The sequence below is a fragment of the Ciona robusta genome, chromosome 3 (assembly GCF_009617815.1).
Source record: "Ciona robusta chromosome 3, ASM961781v2".
In the NCBI taxonomy this organism is placed as follows: Eukaryota; Metazoa; Chordata; class Ascidiacea; order Phlebobranchia; family Cionidae; genus Ciona; species Ciona robusta.
In genome coordinates this window covers 8,913,090-8,936,006 of record NC_143237.1, presented here as the reverse complement: position 1 = coordinate 8,936,006, position 22,917 = coordinate 8,913,090, and the positions used below count along the sequence as shown (strand labels likewise).

Here is a 22,917-nt window from a genome sequence, read left to right as displayed (position 1 = left end):
TCAAACTTTATTTCGCGTATATGTGCGTTGCTGTTAAAGTATTAAACTTAAATTTAAAAGGTATTATAGTATCTGTGCTGGTAAGAATGAGAAAAGACATCACGTTGGTGATTTGCTTTGGAATTTGCGTCATGTTTATAGTTCAAGGTATGTAGCCTATTATGTTGTACAATTGTGTACCACAAAAAAATGTAAAAATTAAACTGTGTATATTTTATTTTAGTTCTAAGTGAGTGTGATTCTACAGCACAGCATGTCCTTTCGGCTTTGAGATTTAGGTCAGGCAGATTGCCCCGGCAACCAGGGTGCTACAACATATTAGGTACCACTGAGTCGAAGCAAGGTCCTATATATTACACAGAAATGTCTGCATATACACCCTTCAGTAGCATCGTAACCGCGTGGTATCCTGTAACTATACGTTTCTAATGCCTAACCACTAAGCCTACACTTGCTTTCAGGCAATTATAAGTATTATACGTGTCTACGGGTCTATTTATAACAAACCAGTAACACAGTATAACTTACAGCAAGTGCTGGGCCAGTATATTCAACAAGTGACGGTTCTCTTGGTCATAAACGCGTACAAGCAGAAAGCCAAGGCACGTGGTCGAAATGGACGGCTTGGAGTGACTGCAGTGCCTCTTGTGGAAACGGAACACGTATTCGACAAAGGTTTTGCATTAGCAATCGAGCGCAGACGTGTCATGGATTATCAAGACAACAAATGCAATGTTATGACTTTGTGTGTCCATGTTAGTCATCCAGTACATTAACATGTTATATAACTTTCATAACAATTGTTATTTGTGTCATGTTTTCACAGCTTACCTCTCTTGGCCAAGGATACATTTTTTCGGAACGCTTAACGCCAACTGTCCAACAGTTAATAACTTTCTTCCTTTGTACAACAACGACCGATTTTGCCCAACATGCAACACGTTCCGACAAAAAACAGTTGGTAAAGTGCGGACTGAGGTAACTGAATTATTCCTATATCGTTGATTTTGTTATTAAAGTACTAGCATCGATGCTGGATGCTGACCAACCCTTAATGATACATAGGGACACTCGGAAGAAAAACTTACATATCAAAGCACACAGATGAATCCAATGGGAAATGGTCATTTTTATTTTAGCAACACTGTAATTACGTCAGCATGTTGGAAGCCAGGCGAAGAATGCGACGAGAAAGACTTTCTAGCTAAACGCAGGATGACATGTAAGTTAGGTGTAACAAACGATTTTTTAAATATTTCCTATTTTCAAAATGATACACGCTTTCATATACAGATGTAGCACCCGGTAGAATGGTAGATTTGGATCCTGACTGGCAACATACAGGCCTGGCAATAGGTTACGAAATCAAAATACCAGGAATGATGGTCGCCAGAATGAAAACTGGTCCGACAAGTCAAATTAGCAAACGGTTCACCAAAAAAGGGTAAGTGCAACAATTCCAATTACCCACAAAAAAGTATTATATACTCTGATGCAGGGGTCTTGACCATGGTGCTCTTGGTGCTATAAAGAGTAAACTCGTTGATATTCGCTGGTTAGATTCCTTTTATCAGAAGAAGTTCAGGAATGCTACATCTCTTTCTATTTCCTTCGTCATGGACATGTAGTAAGCAATCACATTCAAAAAATGCTAAAGATAAAGTATCGCTACATCTTTGTTAAATTATCTTCTTATTCATTTTTGAATATATTTGTTTTATTATAATCGAACAGTAGTGTTCTCTAAAATCTAGAGATTTTAGAGTCTATATGTTGTATCCGATTGCAGCCGCTTTAGTACTAAGAGTGGAAGAATTACTGGAACAATCGGCATGACGTCGGACGACGATCCCACGAATCTTTATGGAGGAAGAGTCATGCGTCCGTTGAATTTAAAACGTTCTCCTACAAGGGAGTATGCATTCGCTCTCGATATTAAAACGAAGGTATTATCATTAGAGAACATCTATCTACAAAATTCGTACATTTGCATGATAGCAGAAACAATGTTTTGCACCACTCGGCACTTTCTTTCCTATTAAACACGCATTCTCTTGATTTTTAGAACAATAAATTCGAGAAAATGATACATCGTGGTGTGTGACCAGTTACACCTCAAAGTCACGAAGGTTTTTCAAACCATTCTTATTGATTATTTTTAGACCATTCTTATTGATTGCGGCACTTCAATACGTTCTGACACAAAAGGAAACTTTGCTATTAACGACTTAAAGCATGTTGATGTGGTGGCGTACGATCCCGAGCATAAACTCTGTCGACACCGTAGTTTTAATTGCAGACAGAGAGCTGTACATTGTGGTGGTAAAGATCTGTTCATGGTCTCTTCGGGCGGGGAACTGGACTTTGTTCAGCAAGGACAGAAATGGTATTCATTTTTACAGGACTGGTCAATGATTTGATTCGAACAATACCACATACTGGTTTTGTAAGAAACTGGTTCATTTATGTTAGAATTCTTTGTATTTCCCGAACATCAATATCGCTGTAAACATATCTTATTACAACATAAAGTATATTAGCGTATTCCCAAAGCCGTCACGTGCTTAATAACCAATTAAAACTTCTGACAAAGGTACGTCAAGCGTGGTGGTGTCGTAATGGTTTCTATAAACAACTTTTCAAATAAAGTGATTGATGTTCTTTCGCGCACCAGACTTGGATTGGTCAACCACACTGTGTTATACAATCACCGTCGAAGCAATCGTTGGGAATATAAATTGTGCGATCTTTTCCCTGCTTATTGCCGAAAGGTCGATGCAGCAAGAAAAGGAAGCTGTATGTTGATGGGTTTGGAAGATGAATACGGGTTGAATTTTAAGGTATGTTCGATTTTCGTGTAGGATGTAGCATTGCCACATTTGTCGTGACTGATAAGTTTATTCAAGATGATAACTTAATAAATGCTTGTTATTTACAGACAATGGGAGGATGTTCAAATAGCATGAGTCGAGGAGAGACATGGCATATCCCGGCTATTGCCACAAGCTTTGCAAGACCACTGTCGAATGCCACACTCAGTTTACACGCCATTAATAACCCTAATGAACCCGATCAGTCAGAACAGGTAAATCATGTGTTTTTTGCCATTTTCTATTCTATTAGATCAAAGAATGTTTCCAAATATGTTTCTGAAAGTGTGCAATGCTTTTATATTTAATATTTTAAATCGTTTTTTTGGCGCACAGACTCGAATTGCTAGAAAATTGTCATTTCCGAAAAACATTCTAAAACTGACCGAAGCGATGACAACCAATTCAAATGGTATCGCTAATCTGAGACTCACAGTTCTGCGGAACCCTGGATATCCTAGAGGAAAACACCTCGATGGCCAAGTACGTGTTGGGCTATATTAGAAATCTGAGGGTCGAAATAAATGTACACAGACTAAGTGTCTTAATCTCGTTGAAACTAGCAAAATTTATTTTCCCCTTTACGAACCAAAAATCGTGAATTTTTGTTCGCGAATATCACAGTAAAATTTCAAGTATAAATTAAATAATTTCCAGGTGTACCCGTTGAGTCTTACTGTACAATACATTCGCCCTGGTGGAGGTATACCGGCTAGAATTTCTGATGGTGGTTCAATGCTACATTCTATATCATTGAAGGATTATCCTAAAGCCCTAAGAAAATACAACTTGACCGCAGCTCGTTATACTTTTGGCTTTGTAGTTAAAGTTTACAGGTATTTTGAACAAGCGAATACTAAATGATTGTTGTACCATTATTCACACCGATGCAGCTATCCTAAAATATTCTGAATTGTTTTTAGTTCGTTACCGGCGGCAACAATGCGGAAAACCTGTCCTACATGGACTGAAGACATCAGACCTATATTTCAACTTTATTACAATCTCTTCCCAGTGATGGAGAAACATAATATCATCAATCTACGAAATATACACGACGTCAAGTAATATAGTGAAGTCGGTTAACATATATTTTAATTTAAAACATTGTGTTTGTCGCTACAGGTCGCAGCTAAATAGGATCAACATGTCGATGTTCGAGTTCGACTGGAATCATCCTAATTTCATGCCAACCACTCGTGACCTCTCACCGGATAAGACGGAGATCGTGAGAAGGTGGCTGGAATGTGAAATAACAGGCGGACCGACCGACAAACAGTATGACAAGTTAGTATGACAATCATGTCCTATTAAAAATGTTATTCTTATACTGAGCACTTTGCAGCATCTCCACGGCGCGGTACAGAGTGTGTGGTTCTGAGAAAAATCTTACAAGAACTGTTACCCATTTGAAAGAAATTCTTCAGATGGCTCTTTTCGTTGAGCTATACACGATACCGCCATACATGACCGCTATGTTTTCACTAAAACGAGAACGCTTCAAAGAAACTCACTTGATTCTAAAAGGGTAAAATATCTTTTTAAAAGTCCAAAGATTATAAACATTCTTTCTATTGTTCTTTAGAATTGCCACTGAAGAAATGCTGCACATGACTTTGGACGCAAACATACTAAATGCAATTGGAGGATCGCCAGATACCACTGATCCACATTGGTTACCAAACTATCCAACACCTTTTCCTAACCTGGAATTTATGCAGGTGAGGTCCCAAGCGGCGTTTAAGAAACGAAATGGTAACATCTAAGATAATGCTTGAATATAAGCATCTGTATTGTTCACAGTTGCTGCCAAACGTGATGCTAAAGCTTGAGAAGTTCTCCTTGTCGATGGTGAAAGAAGTTTTCAGTGAAATTGAGAAACCAGCATCGCTTGAAGTTTTTAAGATTCTTCACTCCGCTTCTCTTCTGTGGAGCGATCTTCCGGATGATGATGGCGGAAGATGGAAATTGAACAACACGACAAACATATTATACGGTAACTGATTCCTTTAATTAAACCTCTGTGCTTATAGAAATGTGTTTTTCTAAACTTCCTGTTTAGATACGTCTGCAAAAATGAATTCGACTGGACCACGATGGTTAAGGGCAGCACAAAAGTTAAACGCAACAAAGATGGTAAACAAATTAAATAAATCATTCCTTCGCGTATTCTTAATTCAGTATTTACACTTTTAGGTCGACAAAACCGTGAATAATTCGCTTTTCTGGAAAGATGTATTTGAGAAGACCACCGACATGTTGGAACTTCCAGAAATCGCGGATGTTTACACGATTGGGGCTTATTACACTCATGTTCTATTAAAGTTATTGCAAGCTGAATCCTGCGTTAGGATGGGCTCCATAAACAACACAATTTTCGTTGGCGATCCAAACAAACAGTTGACCTCCAAACAGTGGTACGCCACTAAAGGTCTCAGCACTGCTACGCTGTTTCCAGTCACTGGGCTAAAGTCAGCGATCGAAGCAATTCTTGAAGTAGTTTACGAAGGCGAGGGAGGTTCGCCTTGCTGGCCTTTTGTAAGTGACAACCCGGTTAATCACCAACAACGACAACTGAATCTTGGTGGAAGACAAATTTCTTCACGCAGAGAAGAGTATTCGCATTACAGACGCTTCCAGGAAATTGTCCATGGAAGAGAATTGGTTGAAGTCACCGAAGTTCAACCTCAATGGGCATCCGATCAATGTTTGCACCTTAATAACGAATTTTGTGGACTCCCATCAAAGAACTTTAATCATTCGTATCATCCACATTTTTGTTACATGGGAAGATCGCTTTCGATATCTGAAAAGGACGACGTGTGGCCGCTAAAAATAAATAAATTCAACCGTTATAGCAAGAAAAAGCCACCGCACAGCTTTCATAAAGTGAAAACATTTAATATGCTGTACACTTCACTTCTTCGGTGTCTAGGTAAAAAAAACAGCTTGGTAGTTTCGATACCACTAAACTAATAACATGTTTAATCGATTTTTTTCTTGCTCAGAAATTGCCTTCAACGGAAACCCAACGGGCATGTCGAAGTGCATGGGCAACATGTACGAGTTACTTGAAGCAGGAAGAAAACTTGTTACGCTTCCTTTTTACAAAAATGGAGACAGTGAGATTGGACCAAACACGATGCCGGAATGGAAATTCATTAAAGACGGTTACGAAAAAAAGACTAAAGATACTAAATAGGGTTAGATTCTGCAGTAATTTTAATGTTTTTTAAATATTGTTCTGTTGCCCGTGTATATTTTAAGTGGCCCTTAGAAGATAATTACAGTAAATTAAATCTGTCCCAAAGATGACAGATTCCACTTTCTTTACCGTATTTAGCGAGTGCATTGTCTAATGCAGCAGCTTGATCGAAGGTTAAATGATTTATCCAGTGACCGATTATCCGTTGTCCCCTTGCAAATAAATGGAAAATCATATGGCTGCTTGTTGTTGTGCTACAATAAAATGTTGCGCGTTGTAATATTTTCGGATGCCTTGTAGAAATAAAGCTACAAGACCTTTGCGTGGCGCTATAGTCGGGTATGATATTGGGGTCATTTCTGTGTGCATACCGCTCGTTTACATGATTGAAATAGGAATTATGCTCGACTGATCGACTGCTCCTTCCATATAAAGACGTAGAAGGGTGCTAATTTCAACCTTATCAACTTTATACAGCTTACTGAAACCTTTAACCTGGAAGCAATAAGACACAAACGCATCTTTTGGATTTCTTGTGAAATATTTGGCATTCGGATTATTTGACACAAATCTGTGCGAAAAATGTGTCTTAATTATCCGTGGAAATTCTATATCTTCTATTGATTCTGTATGCTTACGACCATCAAACTCTTACATTGGAATGAACCCCCCAATTTCCAATGAATTTCTTTTTAGGGTAAGAACATCATTTACGGTAATGTTTTGAGAAATGATAAGATTATGTTGCATCCCAAAAGGTGTACTCATGACGTGATCTTGACAATGCAGTTACAAGTAATTAAGAAAATAATGGAGTGAAAAAGCAAAGTACTTCTCTCAATATCACTGCCAAAGTCAACAAACTACTCCAGTTGAAACGTCATGAAACAATTTACAAGAAAAGGTTGTAGGCAGTTCAAACAAAGTATATCATCAGTATAATTTCAAACTGCTTTATTAGCAGCAAACTATGATTTTACGAGTCATGATCAAGTGATTGCACAGAAAGTTAATAGAGCATTAAATCCAGATGTTGGAATCCAAAACATAAAGTCTGATTATTCAAAAAAATACATTTAGAAGAAATCATCAAAGCAATTCTGCATATTTGTTTCATAATTTTAAAATTCCACCATCTTTCCGATGATCCACAAGCACACGATTCAAACCATTAGCTTGCTCTGTACTTAAATGATTCCAATCACCGATTACTCCTTTACGAATAAACGGTTCATTTTCTGGGTGTTTGGGATATTCCTAAATTAATAAATTAAATATATAGTTTAAATATATAGTTTATTAATTTAAAGAAGAAATTAGAATCATTTTATTGCAAATTAAGTTTTAAAAAGTAATCAAAGTATTACACTAAATTGGTAACTTAAAATTAAATAATTAAATTTACCTCAATGTTTCACAACTTGTTCCAATCTTTTGGATAATCTGACAACTGGCTTGTATGTAAACTGCATACACTGATCAGAGCTGGCTAATAAAACTTATCTCTGAAGACTGAAGAGCTGCCTATTTTTACCTTAAAACCTGCTAAACTATGTTCTTATGACTACAACATGCTGTTAAGTTGATTTCCACAAATTCTTAATAATCATATCAAAATCAAGTTATTTGATTTTAAATAGTAAAAGTTCCCCTGCCATTTATTACAAATAAACTAATCTAGTGATAAATTTTTAATTCAGATTCATGAATATTAAATAACATATGTTGGTAACAACAGTAACTGCTTACCCAAATGTTTCTACTCTTCATATGTTTACTACTAAGCTCTAGCACTTTTTTCATCAGTTTTTCATTTTCTTTCTTCAATAGTTCCTCATATTTTTTCCAAGAAACGTTGCTACTTTTAAAATACCATTTCTTGGGTTTTGCTTTATATCTTCATACAACAAGAATAAAACATTGGGATCATTTCGATGACTGTACCGTTCGTTTAAATGATCAAAGTAACAATTAAACTGTACTTCTCCTTTCATGTACTGATCATACAGCTTGTTTATATCAGGATTATTTGTTCCATAAGTTTTTTCACATCTTCTGATATGAAAATAAAATGAAACGAAAGCATCTTTTGAGTTTCTTGTGATATATAAATACTTCGTATTGGGATTAATTTGCATAAAGTTGCATGGGAAATGTGTTTTGATTATGCATGGGAATTCACTGTTTCCAATCGATTCTGGCCTGGGGCTTCGGAACCATCAAGCTATAGCATTGGAATGCTATTTCTGTATGGTCCTGGGACTTCTGTTCCATGATGTAAAATCAGCCACACAATGTTTTTTCATTAGCCAGGTAGTTCCAGTTTTAGAGTATGAACAAACAAACATATCAGTATCTTCTGCTTTATATTTTTGGGCAGAATCAAAGTTCCAGTGGTTTACATTAAAAGGATATTTCTTCGCCACTTGCTTTGTCTCCCAACTTTTATAAATTTTGGTAAAGTTAGGTCTTCAATGGTACTGCTCCAGTGGCCCCAGTGCCTGCAGATAACATTACAAAAGTGAATCATTTTAACCTAAAAATTAGGTTGACATTCTAGCGGAAAAAGTGTACCTACTTCTTTGTATAGGTACATGTTTAATATTCATAGCCCATCTGGTTGATCTTTCGATATTAATTCAATAGCATACTTTTTTATTAACTACCGCTGCAACATATTTAAAGGTGGAAGTGACGAAGTTCTTATAAATAAGTAGATTTGAATGGCACCGGTAGAAAAGAAAAAAAATGGTCGCTCACATTTTTAGACACTAGAGAGATCCAGATGTTGCACAAATAAACTAACTTTGAGTTATAATAACATTTAAAACAAATAATATATATTATACCAACCTTTGTTGCGAAGTTGCGTGAGTAAACACATCAACGAAATGCAGCAAACACTGGTCCAAAATCAATTCTACTTCGGTCTTAGACGCATATTCTGCAACTAACTTACAAACAGCCATGACGTGTTTTGCAAAAAAGTTCAACGTCACTATTGCACCATGGAAATCTGAATACTAGAAGCATAGAGAATTTATATTAGTTCTCTATGCTAGAAGGCCAACTTGTTTAATCGTCACGCATGAGAAATAGTACAACTGTGTTTACTCGTAGACTATGCAATTTTACGAGTGCCCAGCCAAAGAGATTAAAACCAATTTTTACGAGTGTCCAACCAAAGCAATTTTACGAGTGCCCAACCAAAGAGATTGGTTTTAATCTCTTTGGCCCAACTAAACGTGTCCGCGGTTTCAAGTGTGCTCATTTTTGAGTGTGCTCATTTGGTTTATATATACGTATTTATATATTTTTATTTTAATGTAGCAATTGCAATAAAACAGATAAATACATGCACATAATACAGCTTTGGAAATTTCAAGAGATCAAAGAAAGTTTACCTACTTATCCAATATACAGTTTTATTTGTTAAAAACCTGCCAAGTCAGCTTTTAATTTGTTCGTAATAGATCTGTAAATATTGACTGTGTTGTACCTGGACAAACAAACCGTGGAAGCAAGCGATGCATGAACTTTGGACAACTTTACACAAGTGGTGGAAATTTGTTGTTATAGGAAAATAGGTCTTAGTTAGTTTTACGTACGATATATAGTAGGGTGGGGGAAGGTGGGATACCTTTAGCACAAATTATACGAATAGCCTTATCAGGTTTTAAACAATTAACAACGGTCTATGAGAGTCGTGAGCATAGGCTATAGATTTATAATTTTTTGAATGTTTTTGTTTACTACCAAATCGGACGAGAAAATAGAATGAAAAGGTGTCCCATCTCCCCCACCTTACTCTATCTTCTTCACTGATTCAGTTTAATTGAAACCCAGCATTACAATCACAACCAAATAAAAGTTCATGTAGCCTACAAATCAATTAAATAGGAGTTAACTGAAAGGCTATCTCCAGCGAAACATTACACGTTGTAATTTATACCAAATTTATAAAGCTAATTAACTATTAAAATTACCATAAATTTAAGCAAATATTATAGAATGTCTTATGACGTTTTGCAACGTTTAACTACAAAAATTCTGCATATTTGTCCCATAATTTAGAGATGCCACTTTCTTTCCCATGTTCCATAAGCGCACGATCTAAACCATCAGCTTGCTCTGTACTTAAATGATTTTTCCAATCACCGATTACTCCTTTACGAATAAACGGTTCGTTTTCCGGCCGGTATGTTGTATGCTATAGAGTATAGGCCTATAAAATCCAAACTAAACAGAAACATTTAACAAACTATACATAACCTCATTATTTCCCAGATTTTGTGTAAAGGAAATAGGAACGATAAAATAATTATGTATCGGACTATACTTACCCAAACATTCCTGCCTTTCATATGACTGAAACTACTACGCTCTAAGATATTTTCCAAAATCTTTCCCTCATCCATATTAAGCTTTTTTTCGTACTCGTCTCCGAAAAACTCTGCTATTTTTAACACTTCGTTTCGTGGATCTTGCTTTACGTCTTCATACAACAAGAATAAAACATTAGGATCGTTGCGATGGGCATACCAATTTTTTAAATGGTCAAAAAAGAGGCCAGATGTCACCTCTCCCCTTATATACAATTCGTACAAATTGCTAAGGTCTGGATCTTTGCAATGATAAACGGAATTAAACCCTCTTACGTGAAAATAGTAAGAAACGAAAGCATCCTTGGGATTTCGTGTAATATACAAATACTTTGCTTTTGAATTTTTCGGTACCAGCTTGTATGGAAAATGAGTCTTGATTATTCGTGGAAATTCGCCATCATCAATGGCTTCGATACTTTCACAGCCGTCGAATTCCAACGTTGGGATACTATCCGTATAATTTTTAGGAAACTCCTCCCCATGGTGAACAATAAGCCATGCAATAGTAAGCAACCAAGTGGTTCCAGTTTTAGGATAAGAACACACAAACACGTCGCTGTCTTTTGCTTTATATTTTCTTGCTGAGTTAAAATCTTTCTGGCTGCATGCGCCAGGGAGAACGATTTCTATTCCAGTTGCCTCGTCTTTGACTTTTACATACTTCGGGGTTGTTAAATATTTGTCTGCCATATTCCTAATGTCTATGGGCTAATTTTTGCAAACATAAAACTTATCAATTGAAAACCTCCCGCATTAAATAGTAGTATCATAGTACACTCACTTCAGTATAATATGGTAGTATGCTGTATAGGCCTATATCCTACTTACTTCATTTAATTACTGTTACAGATATCGGAAAGTTAAGAGCTAGCTAGTGTACCCGCTGATTAAACAAATCGTAAACCAGACGATGCGGACTTCGTGAAACTTTAAGTCAACGTTGAAACTTTATTGATACAAATCAAACATATAGTTCCGTGCACAATATACCGTTGAATTTTTACTATAGTAGGGTGGGGAAAGATGGGACACTTTGTTAGACGAGACTTTTTTTTAATTTTTTTTTTTACGGGCCCTCATTAATGATAATCAGGAAAATAAAGTTACAGAATTATTCGACAGTATTATTACGACTTTATAAAACGCCCGTCAAAGCTGATTATTGTTTTTAAATATTAAAAAAATATGTAAAATAGAAACTGTATACTTTGAACAGGTGAAAAAATGCGAAATAGTAAGTTGCTATTTTTTAACGCTCGTTAAATCATAGTAAAGCCGAAGATTTTTTTAGTTTGCGTGTGCGAACGATTAAACTAGTTTCATAGCTTCATAAAACAACCTTGAATATTTCGTACAGTTTGATTTTGTCTCATAAAACTAGTTTTCGTTTTGTAAAAAAAACACTGAAGTATAAGCATGAAGAAAATCAACATGGGTCAATATGACTTTAATTTAAGATAAAACTAACCAAAAATGTCGGTTTAACGTTATGTATATGAAGTTTACATGGCAAAGAAACTAGCACAGCCTGTTAAATTCGGTAGGTTAACTACAAGTTGCAGAATACTGCTAATGTAAATATATTTCAATTTCGAGTCCCACTTTCCCCACATTGTTGTTTTGTATGTTTTATTTGCCAAATTTTGAAAGATTCGCTTTTAATTTAGTAATTTATACCTCAGGGGTTATCAAACTATAAGATACTAATATGATAAAAAGATAATATTTTGAAAATATATTCGAAATTTGGTCCTTTGCACTTGGTGATAATTTATGAAAAGTGGCTTGTGCCAAAAACCTAGTAGGAATACCCAAAGTTGTATAGACCAGGTTAGGAAACGGCGCTTGTGTCCGCCATTACGGAGCCCACAGAGCGTGAATCGCCTATACAAATGCATGGTCGGCATGTGTTCATTTAGTTCTTGTAAGCGACACAAAGCTAGAAAACACGTATGGCGATTGTTTTAACATTTATATTATAATTTCTAATATAAATCTTGTTATACAATATTAAATCTAGGAGTTAATGTGGAGTAAATTAATATTTTGACGTGTTTTCGACGTACAGTGTGGTTTAACAGGGTACTTTACGTTGGCGATTAAGACTAGCAGCAATCAGCTTAGTTTACATAACAGTATATATGATCATACCTACGAATCTATAGAGCCATTCTTTACTACATTTATAATGAAACATGAGTGGACATGCAGCTCCAAACTGCTTAAGTACTAGCAGATAAGGTGTTCGCGTTTTCCGATTTCATAAAGACCAGCAACGCAAAAAAGTTAGCTTACTAATTCAAGCAGGAGACCAAAAATAGTAACTCAGTATTGTTTTCCTCAATGTCACTTCGATATTAGGCAAATTTTACAAAGATACCTTAATTTTCGTTGTCGGGTATACGTGTTAAGTTTGTGAGCCAAAAAGTAAAATCACGGCAATTTACATGCAAAACTGCAGCTAGATACACCAGTTTATGGTAATGTTATGCGTTTTTGTTTGTATTTTTATATTTTAAACATGTTCTTTTATGTTTTTGGTTAGTGAACTTGATATTTTCTGTTTTTTTACTCTTTAATCGATTGAGTGTTCAATAAAAGTTGATTATTTTTGTGGGGTTTATTATTGTGATAAGATATAACATTAGTAGAAAGCCATTTTTACGCGCAGAAAGACTTGGTTTTTAAAAAATCGCAACATTTAAACGAAAAAACAGCACCCAGCAATGATAAAATGCCATGCCGTGGGCTCCGTAATGGTGGCGACTATGACGTCATAGACGCGAGACAATGGATAACAAGATAACAAGAGTTTTACAATCCGTTTCCTAACTTCAAAGCGTTCAGTGTTATTCCCAACTTCAAAGCGTACAGTGTTATTTCGTGTTATTTGCGTATATTCCTATTTATAAATACACTTAATAATCAAAATTAACATTGATTTTAAACTGTCCCATCTTATCCTGTGTGTTTTCAAATTTTTAAAATTTCACCTGTTGTGCGGATCGCTAAATAACTCCTCGTGTGTTTTATTATATTTAATTGTTGTTAATTAAGGATAGTACTAATTCGTGATATTACCCAAAAACCGTCATCTATTTTTGATTTTGGAAATATTTGGCAATATGTGCTTAAGTGTCCTATCTTCCCCCATTGGGTAATCCTTTAGCTGGTGGCCACCTGAAATTTTGGTTTCAAAATGTTCCTTAGGTCTCACTGATACTCATTGTATAATTTTTTTTGAAAAAACTCGGGCGTTCGTGTCGAAAATTAACTTTGAAAGTGCGCGAAATCGTGCTGCGTCACCGTATTTTCCACATCAGCCGTTATGAATTAAACCAAGGTTGGATTATTACGTCATAGAATGCGTATTGTTACGTTTGATTCCTACGTTAAAACAGTGGGGAAAAACAAGGCTATACCGTCTTATAACGTATGTAATATACCACTATTGTGACGTAACAGACCGCGATTGTGACGTAATAAATCGTTAACCTTACGCAAATCAGACGAATTACGGTGACACAGCATGTTTTTGCGCATTTTTAAAGTTAATTTTCGACACGAACGCCCGACTTTTTTGAAAAAAAAATTAGACAGCAGGTATCAGTGAGGGCTATAGAACATTTTGAAACCAAAATTTCAGGTGGCCACCAGCTAAAGGATTACCCCCCCATTGTACTATATGCTTGATACCCGCTGCTGGGTGTCTTTATATATAAAAGGGGCTAAAACAGTATGATAGATTTTGGTTAATTGGATTGCAATTGTATTTGTATCAGCGCTGCTTTTTCTGTTATAGTATAACAGGTATAATATATATTCGTTGCACAATTTACCAATGTTGGGGATAAACACCATTAACTATAAACCGTTTTGGGCCAAAATCGAATTTTCAACATAATTTTTGGCTTGTGCCAATAGTTGTCAACATGAAATATGAACCGATTATGCATTACGGCTACTTTAAGTGACTATAATTTGTGATTATAGAAATTCTGCATATTTGTTCCATAATTTTGAAATTCCATTATCTTTCCCATGCTCCATAAGCGCACGATCCAAACCATCAGCTTGCTCTGCACTTAAATGATTTTTCCAATCACCGATTACTCCTTTACGAATAAACGGTTCATTTTCCGGGCGGAAAGTTTTATGCTGAAAAGCAAAACTTGAGTCTTTAAAACAGGATAGGTTTTGTGTAACAGAAATAAAAACGGGAAATTGTTATTGATTAGATTAAACTTACCCAAACATTCCTGCCTTTCATATGACTGAAACTACTACGCTCTAAGATATTTTCCAAAATTTTTCCATCATCCATCTTAAGCTTTTTTTCGTACTCGTCTCCGAGAAACTTTGCTATTTTTAACACTTCGTTTCGTGGATCTTGCTTTACGTCTTCATACAACAAGAATAAAACATTAGGATCATCGCGATGAGCATACCATTCTTTCAAATGGTCAAAGAAAAACCCAAACTCCACTTCTCCCTTCATATACAATTCGTACAACTTGTTTAGGTCAGGGTTTTCGCATTTGTATGGCGACCGAAATCCCCTGATGTGAAAATAGTAAGAAGCGAAAGCATCCTTGGGATTTCGTGTAATATACAAATACTTTGCCTTTGAATTTTTTGGTACCAGCTTGTATGGAAAATGAGTCTTGATTATTCGTGGGAATTTGCTGTCATCAATAGCTTCGGTACTTTCACAGCCGTCGAACTCTAACATGGGAATGTTATCTCGATAATTTCCAGAAAACTCCTCCCCATGGTGAACAATAAGCCATGCTATAGTAAGCAACCAAGTGGTTCCAGTTTTAGGATAGGAACACACATACACGTCGCTGTCTTTTGCTTTATATTTTCTTGCAGACTCGAAGTCTTCGTAAGTAAATACTGCAGGGTAAATTATTTCTAAACCAGTTGAATCCTCCCTAAATTTAACAAACTTTGGGGTCGTTAAATCTTCACTGGCCATGTCTACCTAGTCCTAAAAGTACTAGGTCCTAATATCAAGTGTCGCCACGTAATTGCTTGCCGTATGAGTGTGTGAAATGTTTGCATAGTCCATTTTCTGTTTACGGTGCAGACACTAATCTCCCTACCGGTTTCTTTAGCGAGAAATCAGGCCATCCGTGACCAGCAAATGAAATGGTAGTGTCATGTTACACTAACAGTTTACTTTGGTAGTGCAAAAGCCCAGTCCAGGTATATGCTGAGAAAACACAAACATACAATCCCGAAAAATAAACAATGCGTCAAATAACTATGCATTTAGCCAGTGATACATAACCAAAGAGATCTCTTTGCATAAACCAGAGATTGGCAATGACTTATGTATCTTTGATAAACCAAAGGTTCAACGATTCTGATGACGGTGGTGGCTTTGTCACCGCAACATTTTACGTACGCCATGTAGGTTACATGCTGTACATCGGTCTTAAAATAACAACACAACGATATTACCTTGCGGCTCTATTTTACTGCCGTAAGACTGTATAACAATAATTAGAATGCATTGCCCCTTGGTATTAGAAGTATATTCTCAAAGTAGTGGATATTTAACACACAAAAGTTTTGTTTTTACCAAAAAAAACTTGATTGCATTTAATTTTTCCAAAAAAATGATTGCATTTAAATTCAACATATTCGTATATATATTTCAGCATTAGCAATATGTGGTATTTTGGACATACTTAGCAAAATATAAAACATAAACTGCTGTCATCCCCGCTCATTTGAGAAATAAACTTCCAGCACCGACGCGGGCTACGTAATAATGCCCAATTGTGTTTGATTTCCTACCATATTTGGTCACAGTTTAGACATTTTACCATATTTGGAAATAAAAAGTTGCTGTTGGCATTACTCGCCCAAAACGTGTAAGATCTGCGGTTACTTTTGTTGCAACTAGTAGGGAAAAATGTATGTTGGTGCTCCAGGTTTAGGAATACTCCTAGCTTTTTAAGGAATGCATACTCTCTTTATTAGTAATCTTGTTTTAGGCGTCAGTAAACATTTGTAAACAATTAAGTCAAATTAAAATTGAAAACATGTTAGACGACGACATTGCTGCATTAGTCATTGATAATGGATCCGGGATGTGCAAAGCAGGTTTTGCTGGTGATGATGCACCACGTGCAGTATTTCCATCTCTTGTTGGGAGACCTAAGCATCAGGTAAGCATGGTTGGATTCACATTGTACTGTACACTTCGCTAACAAAGTTTTTAAACTGTCGTGACTGATACAGGGCGTAATGGTCGGCATGGGACAAAAAGACAGCTATGTCGGCGACGAGGCTCAAAGCAAACGTGGTATATTATCTTTGAAATATCCAATTGAGCACGGTGTTGTAACAAACTGGGATGACATGGAAAAGATTTGGCATCACACTTTCTACAACGAACTTAGGGTGGCGCCCGAAGAACACCCAGTTCTTTTAACCGAAGCGCCACTTAACCCAAAGGTATGTTCTTTATTTACCTAAAAAAAAACAACTGGAAAACAATAACATTCGCTGTCTAATTAGGCAAACAGAGAGAAAATGACACAAATTATGTTTGAGACGTTTAATGCACCAGCTATGTACGTTGCAATTCAAGCTGTACTATCTCTTTATGCATCTGGTCGAACAACAGGTAGGAATTTTGTTATGTGCCGTTTAAAATCTGTAACTAACATAGCCCTATAAGAATTGCCAATCTGTCCATATTAGTGCTAAGTTAGCTAATAGTATTTCCCTAAGAAATGGTTTACCGATTTCTGCAGGCATCGTATTGGATAGCGGTGACGGGGTGTCGCACACTGTACCGATTTATGAAGGCTACGCACTCCCACACGCCATCTTGCGTCAAGATTTAGCTGGGCGAGACCTCACGAACTACTTGATGAAGATTTTGACTGAACGTGGATATTCCTTTACTACAACAGGTTAAAAAGAAAGCCGTTGTTAAAAAATGTCTAATATCTAAAAATTCTTTTTTGTAACAGCGGAACGTGAGATAGTTCGGGACATCAAGGAGAAATTATGTTACGTAGCTTTAGATTACGACCAGGAATTGGCAACTGCGGCAACCAGTAGCTCTCTTGAGAAAAGTTACGAGCTGCCTGATGGCCAGGTAGGCCTTTTAAGTTGTTATAATTAGCCAGCAAAAAAACACTGACTATATCGCCAGGTGATAACTATCGGGAACGAACGATTCCGTTGTCCAGAAGCCATGTTTCAACCCACAATGTTAGGCATGGAATCTACAGGAATCCATGAGACTACGTACAACTCCATTATGAAATGCGATGTGGATATCCGAAAGGACTTGTACGCCAATACCGTGCTTTCTGGTGGTTCCACCATGTATCCAGGTAAAAAAGGGCTGATTGATGTAGAGTGTAGACTGTACACATATATAATTTTGCTCAGAGCTCTGTAACCTTTAAATTTGCACTAGGGATCGGTGATCGGATGCAGAAAGAAATCACCTCCCTCGCTCCGAGTACCATGAGGATCAAGATCATCGCTCCTCCGGAGAGAAAATACTCCGTATGGATCGGAGGATCCATTCTTGCCTCGTTATCCACCTTCCAGCAAATGTGGATAAGCAAGCAAGAGTACGACGAGTCCGGGCCCTCAATCGTCCACCGAAAATGCTTTTAAGAAACAGTGAATTTCATGTGAAATGTCATGTTTTCTTGTTGAGTTCCCTCTAATGGTATCATAGCGCAAGTCGGTGGTTTTTCGGAAATAAAACGATTTTCAAAGTGCGTTTTTATTCAATACGGCGGGAGCGTTAATCAGCAAACGTGTGCAAAATATTAAGAACAGCAAATCGGGGGCACCTTGAATACTTACAGCGAGGTAACATGGGTTATTCGCACAAGGATTGAACTACAATGTATCTAAACAATATGGCACAAACAAAATAAATATTCAACCAAGTTTGCGGTGTATATGTACAGTTGATGTCCGATATAGACTTTTAGGATGCTGTCTTGCGTTGTGCAGTTTGTGAGGCTGTTTCACAATGTACTTGGTGACGTTTTAGCAACGAAATCCGAGAGAACGTTTTCTCGCAGGTAACACAGCTGTATCGTTTAACAGTTTCGTGAGTTTGCATATGAGCACGAAGGTTTGATCGGTCGGCGAAAGCCCTAGAGCACACAGTGCATTGGTATGGTTTCTCACCTAAAATAACAGTATTGGTTAGATTTGCCAGGAATCTTTGAAGCTTCATATTCTAGCCCAAAACATTTACATAATAATAATTTACTTTATTTAAAATACGCCTCGTCGTTGAGTGTTTTGCATATAGCAGATAACTTACCGGTATGTGTGCGTATGTGTCCCTGCAACAGCCAGGTACGTGAGAACGCTTTACCACAAATATGGCATTCGCACGGAAGCGTATGGGTGCGGATGTGCATTCGAAGTGCTCCAAGAGAACTGCACTCTTTCTTGCATATCTAAAGACGCACACATGTTAGAAAATGGCCATTTGTAAAACATCTCAAAAGTTGTAGCGAAAACTTATTTTAAATGTTTTTCTTACTTTGCAATTGAATTTGCTACCAGATTCCGGGTCCTCGTGTGTTTTGGCGTGTTTAGCGAGGGCACCGATGGTCGCGTACGTTCTTCCACATTCAGTACATGGAATACGACATGGTTTAAAACTGACAGGCTGCGGAGTTTTATTTTGTTCTTCAATTGCATCAGATATCTGTGTTGGGAGTTAAGTGTTAAAAACTCTAATGCAATGAAAGCCAGACTAAACGTGTGCAGAAGGAATAGAGTACGAACCTGAAACGCCGGTGCGTCAATTTGCCTCCAAGTAGTTTTGGAATTCAAGCATACCTTTTTTCCAGATGGACTTTCAGAATTATCTGTAAGCAATATTTTTGTTAAAAACTGATCTACGAGGTTGCTTGTATAAAAAAATTGGTTATAGAAAAATCACCTTCGCCAGAGGATTTTCTCTTCAGTTCCTGTCGGTTTTTCTGCGCTCCGTAGAAGGCGTTGTGGTCGTGAGTTTGAGAAACCATGGTGGGTAAATCTTTAAACGAAATTGATCGCATGTCGTTAAGTTGAGGTTGTGGTGGCGATACATCAGCGGAAATCTTTAACGGTTTCGCATTTTTGCGGCGACGCTCTGAGTTTTGATTCTTCGTGTTGTTTTCCTCGAAACCTGGTTTTGGGCGGAACTGTTCGACTTGTCGGCTGAAAACCCGTGCAAACTCAGCTAACAGAGAAGGGTCTTGGACCAGGTTGGTCGGGGAAAACCGAGGCTGTGGGGAATTTTGAGCGAACTTCTGGTCATCGTGATTGAGCGAAATCTGCTCTTGCGGTACACCCTGTGGCTGAGCAACTGGTTTGATCATTGATGGTTGGAAATGGCTAGCTGCGAGCTGGTGAAGTCCTGGCAGCATGGAATTTCCTACAGAAAAACCGAGAGGGCTGTTGGTTGGGACGGTTTGGCAAGACGTCGCTGGTGGTGGAAGGAATAACGCTGGATGAAGATATTTTCCAGCAATATAGGACGACGGAAAAGACGGAAATCCACCTGCGCTTGAAGTTATTGGAGTGGAAAAATAAGGCCATGATGGAAACATAGAGGGTGGAAATTCTCGTGTGATGTTTGATGAAGGGGGTGAAACGGAAGGCATACTTGAAGGTGGAGCGTTGCGTGTAAGTGAAGCTGGAGAGTCATCAATCGGTTCTGATTTTATGGTTGGGCTCGTTTTAGGCATGCTAGCAGTTTTGCAATTTTGTTTTGGGAAAGTTCTCTTTTTGCACGAGAGATCCATAGGCATTAAATCGTTATCATGATCAACTGACTTGCTCTTAATAGGGCAAAAAAGCTCAACGCTATGTTGCAAGTTTTTGCTGGCTTTGTCACGCAAATCCAAGTCATCCTGTCTCGGAAAACCTTCGTCGCTGTCAGGTCCACATGAACGCGATGACGTAATGGATGACGTGGGAGATGACGTCGAATTTGTTGATTCGCCGCTGCAGTAAAAACTGTCATCTCCACTCAAAGTGCAAGGACGGGTAGATTCGCCTAAAGAAGATTTAACTTTGTAATATTTGGTCTTGGCAAAAGCCAGGATTAAAAATATGGTGCAGACTGCATGGCTGGCTGTCCTGAGGGCCGTAAATAATTTGTTATTGAGCCATACGGTTTCCATATCGGGGAACCGCAGTTCACTTCCATAAGCAGCAGTTGTGCCGAGTGTGCAAACAGGTAGTGCTGTCAACGCTTTCATCCAGACCGAGATTACGTCAAACTTATATCGGTAGCGTTCCATCCTTAAAGCCAGCCAGTCACCCATGGGAGGAACGGTGCGAGCAAAACACTTGGTAGCAGCTCGCATCTATTTTAGGCACCACCTGTTTGAATGTTTAGCCCGAGTGACCGGACCTTGTCTAACTATATTAGGCAATCTCGGCTTAGTCCGGATTCTTCCACAGGTAATTAAATAATTGCATTTCCATTATTTAGGTAAAAGTTACGGTATGTGTGGGGTTTGACGTGCGAGGTGGCATCCTATAACAGCGGGAGATCCAGTCGTTTCCTTGTTTTATCGCAACTGTTACTTGTGATTAATTTAGGCGGAAACAAACAGTCGGATTAGCGAAAAGTTCCAACACCGCGCCGTGCGCAAATAATCACGAAAAAATTTTAACTTTTACGTGAACGAAAGTCTCATGGAAAATTCTGCTGGATTGTCGGTACAAGATGATGTATATTTACAAAGGCATCTGCTCTGTTTACAACATTTAAAATGATCGCGTTTGATTTTTATAAGAGAAACAATTGCCGCGATGAATTATAATATAAATAAGTCTGCATATATACCTTCATTTTTCTGAACGGCGTGCTTGCCTTGATAAAGCATGGGCTCGACGGAGGTCATGATGTAATCACAGTAATATATTTCACAGTGAGAATTTTAATATTTTGAATATGTACTAAAAGTCTAAAATAAAAAATAAATATTGCTATAATGAAATAAGTATACATAATCCTTCAAATATAGCTAAGCTTTCTTAGACTGTTCGACTGCATTTTTAAATAACCCTGCAACAGTAATCAAGCACTGATAGCCCATTTCTAAATTTAATCACTTTAGAATTCCTTTCACTGCATTACTTAGCAGTCCTGAACATCAAACTGAAACTCATTTGATCAACTAAACAAAATGCTTAATTCAAATGATTCATCATTCACAACACTCTAGTCTCTAGTGAGCTAGCTATAAGCGAAGCAACCAGAATATGATTTCCCACTCAACTCGGTCTGCCATATGAAGCAATCCTGCGCGGCAGGTGAGGACGTTTGTACGAAGAAGGTTGACAGTGCGGACGATGCCAGACGAGGTGCCAAACGAGCTATCCGCCCTGCTCAGCGGGCGGCTTGGACGCTTCAAAGCGCGCTGTGGTGTCTTCTTGCTCTCAACTTGACCGCACAGTTGCTACTGCACGACGGGCGGCACCTCGAAACCCAGACACGAAGGTGGGATCGCTTTCGCGACCTGTCAACTCCGTCCAACTCGCCTGTAAATCAGACCACAGTTGTCGCCACAGATTTTCTCAATATTTGTCCAGCAAAACACACCGATCTTCTGTTTTATAATGGTAAATACAATTGCGACCTTTTCATTTTGTGTATCTACAATTTATCGGTAACAACATATTAATTTATTATGTGTGTAAGAAAAATCTCCCCCTAAAGTTCCTATTTCAGGGGCAGAACAATATATTTTTCAAATATAGTACTGTGGCGGAAGATGGGGCATCTTTGGGACATTATATTCAAATATCCTAATCATGTTTTAAACAATTAACAAAGGGCTGTGGGAGTCGTGAGAATACGGTTTTATAATTCTCTGAAAAGTCTTTGTTACTACTAAATGGAACAAGAAAATAGAATGAAAGGGTATCCCATTTCCCCCCACCCTACTCTATTGTTTTCAAAATCAAAAACTGTATAAATATTTTTGTAAATCAATGCAAATAAAAATATCGAAATTAAATTCTCTCCGATCGCAAGTCTTCACTTCAGCTGCTACTTTGCGATAGATGCGTTATCTCAACCTGAGGATGGCCGGCAGAGTGAACCGCTAATTTTCACACAAATGCTCATCCGAAAATTCGATCCAAAATGGTGTTAATTGACACCAATAGGTACTGGGTCGCTTTGAACGCGTGCGACATTCTGAATCCGCTAATACACTAAAACGGTGGAACATTCGGTGCAATGAATTTTTAACGTTTGGTGATATAATAGGGTGGGGGGGGGGTAGATGAGACACCGTTAGCACATAATATCCAAATATCTTGATCGTGTTTGAACAATTAACAACAGTCTATATGGTAGTCGTACGGATACGGTTTTATAATTCTTTAAATGTTCCTTGTTTTCTACAAAATGGGACGAGAAAATAGAATAAAATGGTGTCCT

General features: G+C 37.5%; 5 protein-coding genes and 1 pseudogene across 6 annotated transcripts; 2 read left to right on the top strand and 4 right to left on the bottom strand.

The window, feature by feature from the left end:
• Positions 1-11: 11 nt before the first annotated feature.
• LOC149738996 (uncharacterized) lies at positions 12-6,309 on the top strand. Its single transcript, XM_089875235.1, has 20 exons — positions 12-147; positions 531-755; positions 827-978; positions 1,066-1,222; positions 1,294-1,444; positions 1,499-1,627; positions 1,790-1,946; positions 2,163-2,386; positions 2,594-2,840; positions 2,939-3,085; positions 3,207-3,353; positions 3,528-3,706; positions 3,794-3,934; positions 3,996-4,157; positions 4,216-4,398; positions 4,456-4,591; positions 4,674-4,866; positions 4,933-5,006; positions 5,067-5,805; positions 5,879-6,309. Exons 1-20 carry the CDS (start codon positions 21-23, stop codon positions 6,070-6,072), a joined length of 3,864 nt encoding a protein of 1,287 aa, XP_089731361.1. The 5' UTR covers positions 12-20; the 3' UTR covers positions 6,073-6,309.
• A 686-nt stretch (positions 6,310-6,995) lies between these two features.
• LOC149738995 (amine sulfotransferase-like) lies at positions 6,996-9,130 on the bottom strand (annotated as a pseudogene). Its single transcript, XR_016384537.1, has 3 exons — positions 8,929-9,130; positions 7,756-8,576; positions 6,996-7,332 (listed from the first exon to the last, which is right to left on the bottom strand). The product of XR_016384537.1 is annotated as an amine sulfotransferase-like (transcript).
• A 250-nt stretch (positions 9,131-9,380) lies between these two features.
• On the bottom strand, positions 9,381-13,338 carry LOC149738994 (amine sulfotransferase-like). Its single transcript, XM_089875637.1, has 2 exons — positions 10,419-13,338; positions 9,381-10,285 (listed from the first exon to the last, which is right to left on the bottom strand). The coding sequence occupies exons 1-2, from the start codon at positions 11,148-11,150 to the stop codon at positions 10,115-10,117; spliced, it is 903 nt and encodes a 300-aa protein (XP_089731763.1). The 5' UTR covers positions 11,151-13,338; the 3' UTR covers positions 9,381-10,114.
• Positions 13,339-14,206: 868 nt separating this feature from the next.
• Positions 14,207-15,553, bottom strand: LOC149738993 (amine sulfotransferase-like). The gene is made up of 2 exons (XM_089875636.1): positions 14,710-15,553; positions 14,207-14,618 (listed from the first exon to the last, which is right to left on the bottom strand). The coding sequence occupies exons 1-2, from the start codon at positions 15,439-15,441 to the stop codon at positions 14,448-14,450; spliced, it is 903 nt and encodes a 300-aa protein (XP_089731762.1). The 5' UTR covers positions 15,442-15,553; the 3' UTR covers positions 14,207-14,447.
• An 826-nt stretch (positions 15,554-16,379) lies between these two features.
• On the top strand, positions 16,380-18,217 carry LOC149738992 (actin, cytoplasmic). Its single transcript, XM_089875626.1, has 7 exons — positions 16,380-16,642; positions 16,716-16,931; positions 16,995-17,103; positions 17,234-17,395; positions 17,456-17,583; positions 17,641-17,824; positions 17,911-18,217. The coding sequence occupies exons 1-7, from the start codon at positions 16,517-16,519 to the stop codon at positions 18,114-18,116; spliced, it is 1,131 nt and encodes a 376-aa protein (XP_089731752.1). The 5' UTR covers positions 16,380-16,516; the 3' UTR covers positions 18,117-18,217.
• Positions 18,213-22,088, bottom strand: LOC149738991 (uncharacterized). The gene is made up of 6 exons (XM_089875612.1): positions 21,313-22,088; positions 19,414-20,514; positions 19,257-19,339; positions 19,009-19,176; positions 18,784-18,922; positions 18,213-18,644 (listed from the first exon to the last, which is right to left on the bottom strand). Exons 1-6 carry the CDS (start codon positions 21,368-21,370, stop codon positions 18,439-18,441), a joined length of 1,755 nt encoding a protein of 584 aa, XP_089731738.1. The 5' UTR covers positions 21,371-22,088; the 3' UTR covers positions 18,213-18,438.
• Positions 22,089-22,917: the final 829 nt, after the last annotated feature.

Coding starts and splice junctions, on each gene's coding strand:
- LOC149738992 (XM_089875626.1), top strand. CDS start 16,517: ATGTTAGACGACGACATTGCTGCATTAGTCATTGATAATGGATCCGGG. Junction 16,932..16,994: donor AAGCGCCACTTAACCCAAAG/GTATGTTCTTTA, acceptor CTGTCTAATTAG/GCAAACAGAGAGAAAATGAC. Junction 17,825..17,910: donor TGGTTCCACCATGTATCCAG/GTAAAAAAGGGC, acceptor AATTTGCACTAG/GGATCGGTGATCGGATGCAG.
- LOC149738991 (XM_089875612.1), bottom strand. CDS start 21,370: ATGACCTCCGTCGAGCCCATGCTTTATCAAGGCAAGCACGCCGTTCAG. Junction 19,177..19,256: donor TTGACGCACCGGCGTTTCAG/GTTCGTACTCTA, acceptor CTCCCAACACAG/ATATCTGATGCAATTGAAGA. Junction 18,645..18,783: donor ACACATACGCACACATACCG/GTAAGTTATCTG, acceptor CTGTTATTTTAG/GTGAGAAACCATACCAATGC.
- LOC149738993 (XM_089875636.1), bottom strand. CDS start 15,441: ATGGCCAGTGAAGATTTAACGACCCCAAAGTTTGTTAAATTTAGGGAG. Junction 14,619..14,709: donor TGAAAGGCAGGAATGTTTGG/GTAAGTTTAATC, acceptor TTTGCTTTTCAG/CATAAAACTTTCCGCCCGGA.
- LOC149738994 (XM_089875637.1), bottom strand. CDS start 11,150: ATGGCAGACAAATATTTAACAACCCCGAAGTATGTAAAAGTCAAAGAC. Junction 10,286..10,418: donor TGAAAGGCAGGAATGTTTGG/GTAAGTATAGTC, acceptor TATACTCTATAG/CATACAACATACCGGCCGGA.
- LOC149738996 (XM_089875235.1), top strand. CDS start 21: ATGTGCGTTGCTGTTAAAGTATTAAACTTAAATTTAAAAGGTATTATA. Junction 148..530: donor CGTCATGTTTATAGTTCAAG/GTATGTAGCCTA, acceptor TATAACTTACAG/CAAGTGCTGGGCCAGTATAT. Junction 4,867..4,932: donor CACGACAAACATATTATACG/GTAACTGATTCC, acceptor CTTCCTGTTTAG/ATACGTCTGCAAAAATGAAT.